The sequence below is a fragment of the Heptranchias perlo genome, chromosome 37 (assembly GCF_035084215.1).
Source record: "Heptranchias perlo isolate sHepPer1 chromosome 37, sHepPer1.hap1, whole genome shotgun sequence".
Classification (NCBI taxonomy): domain Eukaryota; kingdom Metazoa; phylum Chordata; class Chondrichthyes; order Hexanchiformes; family Hexanchidae; genus Heptranchias; species Heptranchias perlo.
In genome coordinates, this window is record NC_090361.1 from 8,438,000 (window position 1) to 8,454,642 (window position 16,643).

Genomic DNA, 16,643 nt, shown 5'->3' on the forward strand with positions numbered 1-16,643 from the left:
CTGGCCATGAGGCACTGGAACAAAGGCTGAGACACCTCCCAGCAGGGAAAGGAATAATTGCAGAGGAGAGTCATACATGGGCAACGTCTAGAGACTGGCTCCATGGGGCAGTGGCAGCAGCTTACGAGCAGACTGCATACTTGCCCCTTGACTGTATGCATCAGGCCAAATGCAACCACTGTAACTCACTCTTTTACCCTTTGCAGCAAGACAATCTACAGCACCTTTCAAATACAAAGCCTGAAGGCCCAGGAAGGGGGGGGAAACTGGAAGAGTTATTGAGTAGCTGATCAAAATGTTTTATTTCTTACTCCTGACTCCAAGTCTTTGGAAATTTGCCCAAATATTTAACTGTTCTGCTTTTGTAATTCTCTCACATTATCTTCTTATTTATTTCCTTTTTGTCTGTGCTCAACCTCCCCTCCTTCACATTCCTTTTTTTTCCTGTTGCAAGTCATTATAGCACCCAGTAAAAGCAAACACTCAAAGCCTGGGCCTTCATTCCTCATTTGGTTTACTTCTCATATCTCTGCCACATTCAGGGACAATACTTGTGGATACTCACCATGATTCTAAATCATCTCCTGAGAGAGAGAAAAAAAAAAATCCAGTCGCAAAGCTTAATGCTATTGTGTCTCTTCAAAGGTAGCTTCCTGATTTCAGTTCACACGTTGTTCTGGGAAGTGTGAGGGATGTCATGATATGTACTGAACCTTTCTCATCAGCTTCTGCTCTTGACCCATCTCCAGTGGTTGCTTGTTCACACCTGGTTTCCTCGGTGCATTAAAATTCCGGGCATTGTTCCTGTGACGGCCTAATGAGTTAAGCCACGGCCTGGTGTGCTACAAAAGGCACTTTTACACTACATGAGTGCAAGTGCACAGGTTGCCCTTTGTTTGCCTCACCCCGCCCTATCTCTGTAACCTCCTCCAGCCTTACAACTCTCAGAGAACTCTCCGTTCCTCAACTCTGGTCTCTTGTGCATCCCCACTCCTTTCGCCCCATCGTTGGCGGCTGTGCTTTCAGTTGTCTAGGCCTTAACCTCTGGATTCCCCTCCCTAAACCTCTCTACATCCCTCTATTTTCAGATGCTCCTTAAAACCTACCTCTTTGACCAAGCTGTTGGTCACCTATCCTAATATCTCCTAATATGGCTCAATGTCAAAGTTCGTCTGATAACGCTCCTGTGAAGTGCCTTGGGGCGATTTACCACATTAAAGGCGCTATATAAATGCAAGTTGTTGTTAGCTACATCCCATAATATATTTTTTAAAAAGCCCAGGTTCAAAGAACTACTGGCATCATAGACCCTTAAAATGGGTTAATCTGCTGACACGATAAGTGGAGTCAGTCTCAATTGTGTAAATGAGAGGAGCTGGGCGCATGGATTTGTTTTCTGTTGGTCTCTGAATTAAAGGTGGAGTCCAGTGCAACCACAGAGACCAGCTCCTGGCTCCAAGTGGAAGAGCAGCACATGCCGTCAGGAAACATGCTATCAGCTGAGATTGTTGTTGGGGTTGCTATACTCTCAGGGTTTGCCCATATTTGACGGTCCACTTGCTTTCTTTAACTGAATCATCATTTGTCAGAATAAGTGGATCCTCGTGTGCTGGACTTAATAGGGCAACAGCACAGTCACCTCCTGGCCATTTATTGCATTCAAAGCCCATGTAGAGGAATCTGTCTTCAGACACGGACGCTTTCGTTTGGTAATGGAAATAGGAACAGCGCCACACTCAAACAGGCCAAATGTGGCTTAATTTCGCTTTTCTCTCTAGGAGAGGAGGTCACTAGCATGGTGGATAAGGGATTAGCTATGGACATTCCTATATGGACTTTCAAAAGTCATTTTATAAGGTCCTGCACAAGGGATTATTAGCAAAACTGAGAGCATATGGAATTGGAGGTAACCTTGTGACACGGTTGGGATGTGGGAGACAGAGAGTTGGGATAAAGGGTTTGTTCTCTGATTGGCAGGATGTGACAAGTGGTTCTCCCCAGAGATCTATACTGGTCCTCAGCTTTGTACCATATATATTAATGGCTTAGTGAAGGGATAGAGAGTTGTATATCCAAGTTTGCAGTTGATACCGAGTTAGGAGGTAGAGTAAGTTGTGTGCGTGAGAGGAAGAAGTTACAAAGGGACATAAACAGACTAAGTGAATGAGCCAAACTGTGGCAGATGGAGTTCAATGTGGGGAACTGTGTGAAGTTATCCATTTTGGATCTGAGAAAGATAAATCGGAACATTTTCTTAATGATGAGAGACGAGGAGCAAAGGGATTTAGGTGTCCATGTACACAAATCATTAAAAGCTAGTGCACAGGTAAAAAAAGTAATCAAAAAAAGCTTATGGAATGTTGGCCTTTTTCTCAAAGGGGTTGGATTGCAAAAGTGAGGAAATTATGCTTCAGTTGTACAGAGCCTTGGTCAGACCCCACCTGGAGTACTGCATTCAGTTTTGGGCAGGAAGGATATATTGGTCTTGGAGGGGATACAGTGCAGAATCACCAGAATGATACCAGGGCTTAAAAGGGATAAATTATGAGGACAGGTTGCATAAACTTGGCTTGTATTCCCTTGAGTTTAGAAGGATCATGGGTGATCTCATCGAGGTATGTAAAATGATTCAGGTATTTGGTAGGTTAGATACAGAGAAACTATTTCCTGAGGTGGGGATATCCAGAACAAAGGGGCATAATCTTAAAATCAGAGCTCGTCTGTTTAGGAGTGAAATCATGAAGTACTTTTTCCACACAAAGGGTAGTGAAAATCTGGAACTTCCTTCCCCAAAAGTTTGTGGATGCTGGGTCAATTGAAATTTTCCAGACTGCGATTTTTGTTAGGTAAGGCTATCAAGGGCTAAGGAAAAAAGGTGGGTAAATGGAGTTAAGATACACTATCAGCCATGATCTAATAGAATGGTGGAAAAGCTCGATGGGCTGAATGGCCTACTGTTCCTATGTTTCTATAGGTGAAGGTGTACAGACAAGGGCTGTCATTTTGGAATCTGTGTGTAAATCAGCAAACCTGCCAGATTATAATTTTTTCTCCCCTTAACTCATTTTAAAACTACTTATCAAAGAGGGATCTTATTGCTGGTGAACAGAACATTTTTCAATTCAGGCACCCAGGATCAGCTTCAAGCTGTCTCAGTTCAGTTCTAGTACAACTAGATACAGAATAATGATCCCTCTACTAAGCCCCAACCTCAGCAGAGCTTCTCATGCATCACAAGTACATTATCTTTTTACTTTCCACACCAGGCAGCCTGTGACCTCCACTGTGCGAGATTGCCAGTTAGAAGTTTTGTGCTATGGCCAATACAACCTAGGATCTGGATTTAGACTAGTATTTAATAACACTTTAGTATCATAAATGCTCCAAAAAGATGATAATATAAAAAGTGGAATACTACTGATGAAAAAATTAACAATCAGTGTATTGGCCAAATAAATTGAACTGCATCTGGTGTCGACACCTAATTTGATAAATGTGTTTACGTGCAGTCTGAAACCCTGGAAACTCAGTTTACAGATCTTATTGATTTAATAAAGACAGGATTTGCCATATAACTTATCATAAGATAACATGGTTGATGCCCCACACTTTCAGTTCTCATTTGATGATCCAGCTGGACTAGACTGTCCTAGACATGAGCTCGAGTATTGTTTTTCCTCCTGTCAATTTTCTCTCCTCCAACTCCTAATGGCTTTGACTTCTTGCTAGGGTAAGATTGCACGGGCATTGCTTGCCTCCAGCATCCTGTCTATTATGTGTGAGCCTTGACAGCGTATGTTGGTAGGTAACTTGACCAGAGGCCGTGAGGCTAACACCACAGCTGAGCCCAATCCTTCCCTCATGGGACATCCACTTGCTAGCAGGGGATCTCTGTATAGTGATCACAATTGGGAACCCTGGCTGATTTTTTTTTTGCCCTCTCTAGCCCAGGGCGGTGAGGCCAATTGTAGCATCCTTACTGCCCTCCCTCAACCCATCTCAACTCATACCCTGAATTGAATCTGGGACCTTTAGTGTAGTTTACATAAGATAACTTTTTTTTTTGGATGTTCCACATTTACAGTTCTTGTCTGGTAAGGATTTGAAATACCCAAGACTAGACTGCCCCAGACATGAGCATGATTGACTCAGTCTGCAATAATAGACATTATTAATTCTCCTGCAGCTGGGTGGGCGGGGATAAGAGCATAATTGACATCTGAGTACACCAATGGAAGAAGCGAAGGGCCCCGGTGGGCGGGCTGGGCTCTGATTGACGTGGCGGCTGAGATGGGCGGGGAGGAAGCGGATGATTGATAAGGCGGTGGAGCAATCAGAAGCGAGCAGGCGGCAAGCCCGGACCAATCGGAGCGGGAGGGAGGCGGGAGCGCGCCGGGGCGTATATAAGCGGGGCGGTGGAAGCCGGCGTGCGGTCAGTTGTGATTGAGTCGTCGGCGATGGCGGATGTTAGAGTGGAGCCGCCGGCGAAGCGGCTGTGTCTCGGGAATTACGGGGCTACGACGAAAGCGGCCCAGACAAAGCCGGGCCACGGCAACGGCAGGTTCCACAAGCCCGACACCCTGCTGGACATCAGCGCGAAGAAGGTGGCGGAGAAATGGCCGTTCGAGCAGGTGAGAGGAATATATATAGATCTAAAAAAAATTAAAAATAAATTACCACAGTAAACAAGGGAGAGGGAGACTGAGGGGGGAGAGGGGCTGAAAACAATAGGCAATAAACCCCGAGCTGTCACTCTCTCTCTCTCTCAGCCTCTCACCGTCAGAACCAGTTCAAATACGACACAACAATCTTCCAACAAACCCTCCAGCTTTAACTTTTTAAAAAAAATATTAGTTTGTCATTTTTTTTTTGCCCCATCTAATTCCTTTTTTTTTGAGATTTTCCAACCTGTACCAAATGTAATTTTCTTCACATATATTATATTTACTACTAGAATGAAAGACTTTTATTTATTACTAAAATTGTTCTTTTTTTTAAAAAAAAAATAGTTTTTATTGTATATAAATTATCTTTAAAATCAAACCTGTCTGGGTTGCTGTTGTCGAGATACTTTTTTCCCCCCCCCCCCCCAACACAGAGACTTGAAGAGCCCTTTTTTTAAAAAAAAAACAAAAATAAGAGGAAGCCGGGCAAAAAGTGAAGGTTCCAAACAGAGCAGAGGGAATTACAAATGCTCTCTTTAATTGAAAGTTGGGGAATTAACTTGTGTTGAGTGGGAGAGAGGAATTCGTTGATGTGGGAAGGTTAAAAATCAGAATAGTAACTGGGGAGAGGAAGAAAATTGACGAATGGGAAAGAGATTGAGGATAAATTGGGGGGGAAAAAAGGAAGGATATGTACTTTTATATATTGAATTAAAGAGAACCCAAATAGGATTTGTTAGTCTTGAAGTACCAGGTGGTCTAAACCAGTAAAAACTGAATAATTTCTGCTCAGTTTTTCTTGAGTGGGATTTTTTTACTACATTTTTTGAATTTTCCTCTTTATGTAAAAAGAAATTATACCCACAATTGATTCTTGCAGTAGAAGTCATTGCATTTCTCGGTGTATTACCTTGTGTGTCTGTGGTTAATTTTAGTAGAAATATTGGTGAGTGACTTTGGCATTTTATTCCAGATTACATTCTTGGTTTTGTGGCTCGACAGATAACAGTAATAGCTGCTTTTGTTAAGTTATTTTGCAGCAAGTTAGTACAGAAGAGTTCTGCTAACTGCTCTAATTGGCTTTTTAAAAAAATGTTGAGCTTGTTTGCACAAACAATGAAGGGCATAACTTGTGAGAAAGGAAATGCCTCCCTTCTGTACATGGGCATGGCTGTCATGGAACAGATAAAATATTCTAATTAATTGACACATAGAATTGATCGTGTGCTACCAGTCTTGTGTACAAGGTTGTTTACAAGAATTGAGCTTGTAACCAATGAGCCTTCCTTGAGAACATGGCTGTTTGTTTTTACATAGTTACTGATGAAAAATATCAAAATTGATTTCTGTAGTGCATGTTCTAAAATGTATTTGGTGTCTGTGCACAGTTTAATTTTTGGTTGATGGAAGAGGGGCTTGTATGTGTGTTGTGAGCTTACAGATTTAACTGTGAAAAGTTGTATTGTTTCCACAGGAACCATCCAGGAGGTGTGTGTTCGATTGGGTGGGAGGACATCAGTGTCTTTTTTGTGTTTCTGTCTTGTGACTGTTTTTATCCACCTCCTCCTTTTTTCCCCTTATCCCCTGGGGGGATTATCACCTTGTCGAGAAGGTCTGAAGGCAAAAGTTGGTGAAGATAACCATGATTCAGACTTGAGTTTGTTGCTTTAATCTCCTCGCCTAAGCCACTCGCAGAAGTTTGAGTCTATTTGTATAATTACATTTTTAAAAAAGAAAAATGTGGGAAGAGAGGAAGAGAAATTGAGACCATGTGAATTGTTTTTACCAAAACGTAGTTGAGTCTTTCATTATTAGTCTGGGCCCAGAAGTTGGACAGTATCAAGTCCATTAAAATGGCTTGTCTGCACAATATGGGTCATGAATGGCCTCGGATTTTTGGTTGGGATGTCATCGTACAGTTAATAAAACTCTTGATTAAATTCACAATTCTGCCGTGCCCAATTGTAATCATAAAACCTTTAATCAGTCCAACTGTGGATTATATTGTGTATGCATTGCGATTTTAATCTGGCAGCCGACCTTCCGATTTGAGAAGGTTGATCTGTAAAGCTTCTCGTCTGAAATTGATTTGTCTCGTGGACTTGCAAGTTACTGGCTACTTCATCTTTTATACTGTGCTAATAATTTTTTTGCCCCACATCGTTATGGGTTGATTTTGGTCTTTTGTGATCTTAAAATTCCGAACAGTCAACTCTATAAAAGAAAGTTTAATTGTGAAGCCTGATTGAGTGGGTGTGGAAATAAAAATGCCATTAGACCATCCCCATCTCTTCACCCCCTCCCCGGACGTACCAGTCCCACAATCTTAGAGTGACGTAATTTTGTCTCGAGGCACTTTAAGCTGTAGCAACTAACAGAAAACCATAACAAAGCCTTTCCACTTCAAAGCAAAGCAGAAATTTCCAAAAAAAAAGCGTGGTTTGTGGTTTCTTGTAGTGTCGCTATCAATATTTTAAATGTAGAATAACAGATGTCAAGGAGGGAGGTTAAAGGCTGTGACCATCAAAAGGGTTCCTATAAGTTCATAAGTGATGCTTAAGTGATTGTTGTCTGAACCCATCTATAGTTTGTCTTGAATTCCCTTTTACTATAGGTCATTTCACACATTTAGATCACTTGATGAAAGACTTGTCACTTGGATTTTAGAAAAGTGTAAGTGACAAACTCTTTGACCAACAGTGGACTTGAACTGTAGAAGATGATCAGCACAATTAGATTTCATCCTTCCAAATGGGGAGAATTTTGAGCTCCAATGCTAGGGTCTGTCATTGATGGTAGTCAGGGCGGGGATGCAACGAATTCAGAATATTGCATGAATGCGTTGGTTTAATTGTAATGTTTCTTAGTGTATTGGTACCACTCCACTACATAAGACTGTTGCTGATGATATACGACTGCCCAATATACTTGTATCAAATTCCTGAACTGAGGCCTTAATTTGTTTACAATAAATGGGCTAACACTTCTGTTAAAGTGGTGGGAAGAGAAACTTCAATGAGTGTGGTAAGTGTTCATAGGTTAACATCACCACTGATTTCCAGGTGCTAATGTTGGCACTGGAAAGATCTAGTTTTCTGATGCATAATTTGATTATTGTGGAAATCCAGTTCTTTCACTATCCTGTGCTTTTGGCAGCTATTTTAGATAGATAGTAAACTACTCAGCAGGTGAAGTACTCACTTCAGAGGGCATGTAGTTCAAGAAATCTGTTTAAATATCCGTGCTTGTGTTTTATGTAGCAGGGCAGTGGAGGCTGTGCTAAAAGCTTGGGTATGAACTGCCAACAAATAATGAAGGGAAAAAACAGTGCTACTTCTACACATGGGTTGGGTGGAGTCCATGATGGGATAAATTACACATAATCTGTGGAAAGAATGGACTCGATGGGTCAAATGGCCTTTTCCTGTCGCATGTTTTCTAAATTGCTTTGAATTAGTTGTTCTGTCATCAGTGACTTAGGATGGTGGTTTTTATGTGCAAACTGCTTCAAACTCACTACTATGGTGGGGGATTGGGGAGGGAGGGAGGGAGGGAGTGGCTCGAGTTGTCTTTTTTTTAAAAAAGGGATTCCTGCAGAACAGTGCACTTCTGCTGGCAAAGCCTGCATAGAATTAACAGCCCTCCTCAGCGGTTATCTATCATGTCCCCAAAGGAAACCTTTACAGATTTGCTGTCCTTCATATTGTGACCAGTTCATTGAAAGTTGGAAAATGGAAATTGCTTATTTCAACTTTGGCGATTAATACTTTCAACTTATTTCTTAAGACCAGGCTACATTTTGGAAGCATTTTATTCCCATGCTTTTGTCTTAACAAGCTCTGCATCTTGAAACTGTTATTGTACTATTCTCTAATGACATGATACAGTTGTTCAATTTTTCTTTATTTTGTGTGCGTTTATTTTTAGGTCGAGGAGAGATTTTCTCGAATTCCAGAGCCAGTTCAGAGGAGGATTATTTTCTGGTCCTTTCCCAGAAATGAGCGAGAGATCTGCATGTATTCGTCACTTAGCTATCAGTGTCAGGAAGGGGAGAAGGATGGCGAAGTTCCCTTCAACAAGGGACTAAGATTATTGGAAACTGGAGCCATAGATCGGGTACTGCAAGTAGGTGAGTACGTTATCAAGAAATCTGGAGGCAGTGAGTGCCGAATGTGAAAATCTGAGGCAAATTAATACAATTTGCATCATCAGCGTACATAGCATGCCATCCTGTCACTTATGATATGTTGCTGTTTGGTTAAGACCTTAACAGTGAGAGGGTCGCACATTCAATTTTCTTGCTTGCGCACCAGAAGTACAGGAAGGTAGATGCCCTTCAGGATGTTTGGGGAGAAGTGTTATTTCCTCATGCAATCTGCTTGTAGGAGCAATGCTTTAGGTCCACTGAGACCTGTATCTGTAAAAGGCACTTGATGGTATGTAACAAGAGGGGGGGGGGGGAAATCTTCACTTGTAATCGCTGTGCTTGTTAACTTTTTGTATTGCTGTTGAGTAGTGTATAATGTTACTGAACTTTAGTTTGAAAAGCAGGTAACATTTGTAAGGAGTAGTTAACGAGATCTAGATCACGAACTTGACACAAGTGCGTAGCAGTAAGCAGCATCTCTTGCTCTGTAATGGGCTGCCTTTTACGACGTTAGTGTGGTCCCAAGACAGTGGAAATGCAGCATTTTCCCACAATAGTGAAGTCATAATAAAGTATTAACATCAGATGGCTTGGGGGCATAACGTACAACTTAAAAAAAACTTGAATGGGGCTCCATATAATGTGTTCAGCGTTAAACTAAACATGTGGTACTGAAAGCAGTGTCTGTGTACACAGATTCTAAGGTTCCAGGTTGGATTCTCTTTCTTTTCTCCCCACACTCCTTTTCTGCTTTGTTAGCTAGGGCATCAGTAGGGGCTCTAGTTTGCCTGTCCCTTGCCTAGGGAGCTGTGGGAGAGAGGAAAAAAAATCAGCCAGGGTTCCTTCCTGCTCCTAATTGTTGCTGTGACTCCTGGAAAGTGCAGGGGTGTGGATGGGATGTTGAGCCTGGTTGCGATTGCCTCCAAGGTCAAATAGTCTGCCAGCATTCGATGCCTTTTGATCCATATCCCGGCTAGAATTGATGCCTTAAAGTGCATTGTCGTGTGTTTGTTTATTTATTTATTTATATATATATATATATATATAAAAAATATTTTCCCCCTATAGTTGCCAAGTTTTTCTGTCCCATTCCTTGAGTGTTATAATATGAGTTAGACCTACAAATTTGTGCAACATTTTATTAAGCTTTAGTTCCTCGTCTGACTTGAACAAAACTCACTTTTTTAAAAAGTGCTTGCATAACAGGTAAACCTTTTGCATAGTTCTAAAAGCTGATTAGACGATGAGTCAGTAATCCAGTTTCCCTTTGTGTGGTAACAGTGCACCAATGACTTCTGTGTCTGTGTTGAGTTGATGGCCTCTAGGCTTCCCTAAACTGATTTGTTTGGGGTGTGTAATTATGTATAATTCATATCACAGGTCCCTGAGCAACCACCGGCAGGTGTCTGTTTCTAGATTGTTTAACAAGCTTATTTTTGCACTTACAAGGTCATTCCACTGAGTCAATCCAGCAGTGCATAAGAAAAAATCATTTTGGACAAAAATGAACAAATGTTGCATTTGCAATAGAGGGTGGGATGTACCCAAGGGCTATTATTGATTACTTAAATCATAAAAGCAAAGTTGAGCAGTTTACAAAGCCTTCTGAGCACTGGAGACTGGCATAACCTTGACATGCAAGTCAGCTGTTTTGTAAATTAATTTTTTTGTTTGTGTAGTTTGACTTCAACTTTCTCATTTAGTAGCAGTCCACTTAAGGTGGGTCTTAAGTCCCTTACATGGATGATGCGCTATATCGCTCACTCGTACTTTGCTCCTTTCTTGCCAGCTGAGTGGTCTCTCGCCTTTGAACCTTTTGCCTGAGGAAGTGTATTGTGCAATTCAGTTCTGTTATGGCTCCTTGGGCAAGCTGCCCAACATTGTGAGAATGCGTGGTTTTCAAAATCAGCGACCACTTCGTGTTCGGCATAGGAAGAGCTGTGTCTGATTATTTATTTTGTGTCTGTCGCTGTCTGGCAAGAGTTCAGATTTAAGGGGGGAAAAAAAACCTACAAATTGGCAAACATGCCAGAAAAAGGCTGGAAATGTCCAACAGCCTGGTCAGCATCTGAAAAGAGAAGAGACAGGTTAACGTTTCAGATGTAAACCCTTCTGATCTTTCCAGTAACTGATGGAGCTGCAGTGAGTTTTGGCATTTTCTGTGTAGATCTCTGGACACAGTGCTAATTGATTCCCTTCAATGGGGAGAAAACAAACATTGTACCCTGAGATTGGGTTGAGTTTTCACGTTCATTCCCTCTAAACCAGTCTGTGGCTTTGGTGCTATTTGTGACTCCCAAGCCCTGGCAGCCCAGCCTTTGAAGACCAGGCCAACTCCATGCTCTTACTTGCTGGTTTGTCCTGTTTGAATGTTATTGGGCTGCCTCTGGCAGGGTTAACTCTGGTGGATAAATGGTCGATCAGAACACCAAAATTGGTTGGTATCAGAAAATGCAAATTAATGGGAACATGGATTTAAACTTTGTGGCCCCTGAGGCTTCATGGTGCACACCTATGTGGCGACACAAGCTTGGACACACTGCTTTCAACAGCCTTCACAGTAGTGGATGCAGAGGATGTTCTTATAACAACCTATTAATTACTGTAACATTTGATACTGAATTTGAATCCAGCATTGCAGGTGTGCACAGAAGTTTGCCAATTGTGGACAAAGTCTAATTAATGCACTCTGGGTGTTACTCCTGGAATTAATACAGGATAATTGATATCTGCTGGTATGTTTTAACACAATGAGAGGGAGAAAGCTTGTGACTGATTTTCCCAGAATCATTGAATTTTGCAGCACAGGAGGTGGCCATTTGGCCCATCGTGCTTCTGCTGGCTCTGTTGTCCACTAGGTCCCTTTACCCTCTAAGTATTCCATTTTCAAAGATTTATTTCCTTTTTTTTAGAAGTTATTATGGATTCTGTTCCCACTGCTATTTTTGGTAGAGCATTCCAAGTACCCACAACCCTGTGTGTAAAATCTTTGTGATAAATTTATGCTGTTTTACTGACTCACCAACCAGGGCAACTAGTTTTCCTCTATCAAAACCTCTCTTTTATGCAATGCATACAGTAATGCTGCTTTTTCAAACCAAGAAACCCAGGTCGAGGCCAAAGTCTGCAGTGGCAGGACATCGCTGTGGAGGGAAGGAGCCAGGCTTTGGTTTTAAAAACCTTAATTGTCCCCTTGGCCCCTTAAAACTACAGGATTGCTTAAGACCTAAAATGCTGGCAACACTCGGGTCTAATGACCAGAATACTGAACAGCTGGCTAGTAGTATGAACTAGTGCAGTCACACTGTCTCAGGCGTTTCACTTACTGGCTCTGATCTGCTGGCAGTGAGTAAAAAGTGTGTGCCAAAGATGTACAGGTTGGTTGATCTATCAGACCACTTGTACAGGCCAACAGTGCTCTTTTGGGAATGGAAGCAGCTCAGTAATATAAATGGGGAATGAGAGAGCTCCTGCAAAAGGAATTGGAGTAGGAGGTGGTAGTGTCTGGATTTCAATACAGAGGAGGAAGAGCATGTAGAATGATTTATTGGAGCATTGTGAGGGAAAGAAGAGAATATCTAGATACTGAGGTAATAGTTGAAAGACAAAAAGAAACCATGTACTTTGAAGCTTTCTTCAGTTTTGTGCTTGGGAAGCACAATATAGTATGTCAAAAGCAGAATACTCGGATGCTGGAAATCTGAAATAAAACCTAAAACTGCTGGAAACACAGGCAGCATCGAGAGAGAGTGCGTTTCAGGTCGATGACCTTTCATCCAAATACCGTATGCATTGTAAAGCAAATGTTTCCCACCTGGATTAGCTTGGTATGAGTTCTGATGAATTATATTAAATGTTTTAGGGGTTTGCATCTTAACTATGACAACGCCTTTCTTACAAAAAGCGTTATGGTGTGGAGTGGCTGTATCTCTTGTATATTATTTATGATTTAATTGTTGTGTATCTATTGAGTTAAGTAGCTTCTTAGCACCTTCAAGGCAGGAAAAATACCAGACAATTGCATTAATGTCGTGTCTTCAGATTTCCAGTGAAGACTATCTACCTTGCAGAATACTGCTTTGGCAGGCTATTTTAATGCAAGCGTGGGTGAAAGACAGGCCAGTGTGAAGGGATCGGTGTGTGAATTGTGTACTAATGAACAGACATTAGCAGAGAGCAGCTCTGATGCACACTCAGCACGTAGTAATGCTGCAGTTATTTTCAGGTAAGGCAGTGGACAAAACTAGAGAGGAAACTTTTGCTTAACCCTCCTGGAGGTGCTGCCTTGTGCCTGGACATTGTTTCACAGGTGCTGGATGCCTTACAGTATTTTGTCCAAGTGATTGCTCTTGAGGATCTGGAAAGTGAGTGTTAGTGCATTATTCAAGTCTGGAAGTCAGTGCCACGTCTGGTCCTGTGCTCACGTGTAACAACGGGTCACTGGACAGCAAACTGGAATGGAGATCCTGGCTGACTTCTGACCACCCTCCCCCACCCAAATCCCCACTTCACTGGCTCGGGCACTAATTGTAGCATCTGTAACACTATCCTGGCAGTGACTAGTTAACTTAGTATGTACTAGGAGTCTAACTGGTCTGTGGCCTGAGGTGTTTCCACATTACGAATTTCTTTCCGCTCCTGACTCAAGTAACCTCTGTACTTCTTAGTTTTCAGTTGGGTGCCAGTTACATTAGGCCCTGCAGTGTAATTCAGAGACCCAGTTTGCTTAAGTGTCTGAGAACTTGTGTATAAAGACCAGCTTGAGCTTCCCATTCTGGAGCGGCTGTAAAATGTACATACAGATTCACTAGGATGATGCCTGGAATGGAGAAATTAGGTATGGGGAGGGATTTGTGATCCTGGAGCTATTACCACTGAAGGCCAGAACGATTTAATAAATATTTTTAACTTCAAGGGGTTTTGACGAAGAGGGAAAGACTTTTTCCTTAGTAACGAATGATCATTAATTTCAAATCATCAGTGAAGTTAGAAGAAATTTCTTTCTGTGGAGAGTTATTAGAACATGGGATGCTGTCAGTGGTTGAAGCAGAGGCAGATGTAGGGCCATGGGAAAGAGCAAGGTATTGGGATTAGTTTGGGATTGCTCCAGTAAAGAGCTGGAACAGACGATCGTTGTGGTTCTTAAGTTGACAGCACATTGGTCGACCTATATTTCTGTGGTTCTGTGTGTTTCTATGAAAATCAGGGAATTTATACTATGAAGTGTACGAATTGTCTTTGTTTCTGATTGCTGGAGTCCACTGTACTTGAATTGACTCTTATCCTGGCAGTACAATTGCAGCCCACACAAAATTGAGTCAAGTCTGCTGTCAGGATAAAGGAGCCATATAAAGCAGTGCCAGCTGGATACAGCAGTGTGAATGCTAGCTAACGGGTGCTAGTCTTCCAGAATCTGAATTAAAACAAGACCAACGTAAAAGTCTTCTGCACACTGGGCGGTCCTTTTACCAACAGAACCATCAGGAAGCTTTTTGTTCCAGGAAAAACTATTATTTATTATCCAGTAAGTTAAAGTAATCTTCAATCCTTCCAACACAAACCAAACTTAAATATATGGTTTAGGAACAGGAGTAGAGCATTCAGCCTGTTCTGCCATTCAGTCAGATCATGGCTGATCTGTACCTCAACTTCATTTATCTGCCTTTGCCCCATATCCCTTGATACCCTTACCCAACAAAAATGTTAATTTAGTCTAGAAAATTTCAGTTGACCCAGCATCCACAGCCTTTTGGTGGAGTGAGTTCCAGACTACCCTTTCTTGCTTTCACTCCTAAATGGTCCAGCTCTAATTTTAAAATTATACCCTGTTCTGAATTATTCCACCAGAGGAAATAGTTTCTCTGTATCTACCCTATTGAATCCCTTAATCATTTTAAACACCTCAACTGTCAAAAGAAGGGCACACAAGCCAAGTTTAGGCAACCTGTCCTCATAATATAATCCTTTAAGCCCTGATGTCGTTCTGGTGAATCTGCGCAGTACCCTCACGAGGCCAATATATCTTTCATGAGGTGCAGTGCATCCAAAACTGAATACCGTACTCTTGATTCAGTCTGACCAAGGCTCTGTACAACTGAAGCACAACATGCTCCCTATTGTATTCCAGCCCCTTTTTTGTGGGGGTGGAAGTGAAGTTTTAGTTCTTCTGGATCCATTTTTCTTTTGTATAAGCTTAAAAGAGCTTGCATTTAAATAGCACCTCATCAAATCCTCAGGATATGCTAAAGTGGTTCACAGCCAGTCACTTATGTAGGCAAACGTAGCAGATAATTTGCAAAAGAACAGCAATTAGATGAATGTTTTGGTGTTGGTGGTTGAGGGATGAATACTGGACAGGGCACTGGGAGAACTTCCCTGCACTTTGAAAGTCCCATGAGATCTTTTACAGGTGTCCGGAATGACAGATGGGTTCTTAGTTTAACATCTCTTTTCTAAAAGTTGGCACCTCTGGCAGCATAGTGCTCCCTCAGTACTGCACTGAAGTGTCAGCCTGGATCTTGTGTTCAAGTCTGAGTGGAGCCATGACCTTCTGACTGGGCCTAGCTGACAATGAAGTCATACATGTTCATCCAGTACTGCAGAGTACCTGGCTTTTAATTGGTCTGTAGCAGAAATATATAAAAGTTGCATCAATCCCCTTATTACAATTTTTTAAAGCATTTTTAGCTGTTAAGACAGATCCTTTTCAGCTGGGGTTCATTGCCACAATTTTTTAATTAGGATTTTTCTTTGAATAAACAATTTGCATTTATACCTTTTAACGTAGAAAGATGCCTCCTGCAGAGTGTAATGCCAAGCCAAAGAAGGTGATATTAGAAGGGGTGACCAAAAGCTTAGTCCAAGAAGTGGGTTTTAAGGAAGTGAGGGAGGTGGAGACGTTTAGAAAGCGTTTTTCTAGTGTAGGGCCTAGATGGCTCGAGGCACGATTGTCATGGGAGGGGGCGGGGGAAGGAAAAGAGGTGTTGGTTGCATATGAGGCCAAGGTCAGGAAAGCAAAGTTCTGGGAAAGGGGAGTTGTAGGGATGGAGGAGGTTAGAGATAGGGAGGAAAATTTGTCCAGGAAACACCTCAATTATTCATGGCTCCTGCAGTTCCTGTTTGCTAAAAATGGAATGTCCAATCACCAATTGGCACAGGAAAAGTGCAATCACACTAGCGAATGTTTTATTTTTATACATGTAAAGAAACCACGGGTTGGGAAATGGAACATTTCTAAGATGCTAAACACTGCATTGCCCTGGTTTAAATTGTTTTAACTGCCTTCATTCTTAAGGCCACTGTGTATTGGCTAAATAACATGCTTTGTCCTAGGATTGTGAACAGCTTTATTTTCTCTTGCAAAATGCTTTGGATCTGTCTCCCACTACAACTTCAAAGCTATTTTTCCCTATCTTTTAAAGAGCTAAAGGAAGTGACCAATGGGCTTGGGGACAGCACAGTTGGGGATGTTAATGCAGCCTTGAACCAAAGCTGTATTTGAACGAACATTTTAAGCTTTTGTTCTAAGTGTCTTGCTGTAATCTCTGGCTGTGATTGATCACTTCACTCTTCGCGACTGATAATTTCACATGTCTGTAGATCAAAAAGCAGTGGTTCACACATGTGAAGTTAAGACAATGGTCTCCTGTGGGATTCAGCAAAAGGATGTGTTTGGGCTCCAGCAGGAGCTGCATTCCTAGAGGGAGGGGAAGAAATCAGAATCTAGAGCCAATAAGTGAGGTCCAGGTGTGTTTTACTCCTGTTATGAACTATCATAACTCACTGTCAGTGTGTACCTCACCTTTGCTTCAGCGTTACTGTGAATTTGCTTT

General features: G+C 41.8%; 1 protein-coding gene across 1 annotated transcript in view; it reads left to right on the forward strand.

Moving 5' to 3' along the window:
* Positions 1–4,453: 4,453 nt before the first annotated feature.
* LOC137304472 (zinc finger SWIM domain-containing protein 5-like) overlaps positions 4,454–16,643 on the forward strand; it is a 71,829-nt gene continuing 59,639 nt past the window's right edge. Inside the window, exons 1-2 of the mRNA XM_067973078.1 lie at positions 4,454–4,631; positions 8,592–8,793. Coding sequence (XP_067829179.1) covers positions 4,458–4,631; positions 8,592–8,793 — 376 coding nt within the window. The 5' untranslated portion in view covers positions 4,454–4,457. The remainder of the gene's footprint in view (positions 4,632–8,591; positions 8,794–16,643) is intronic.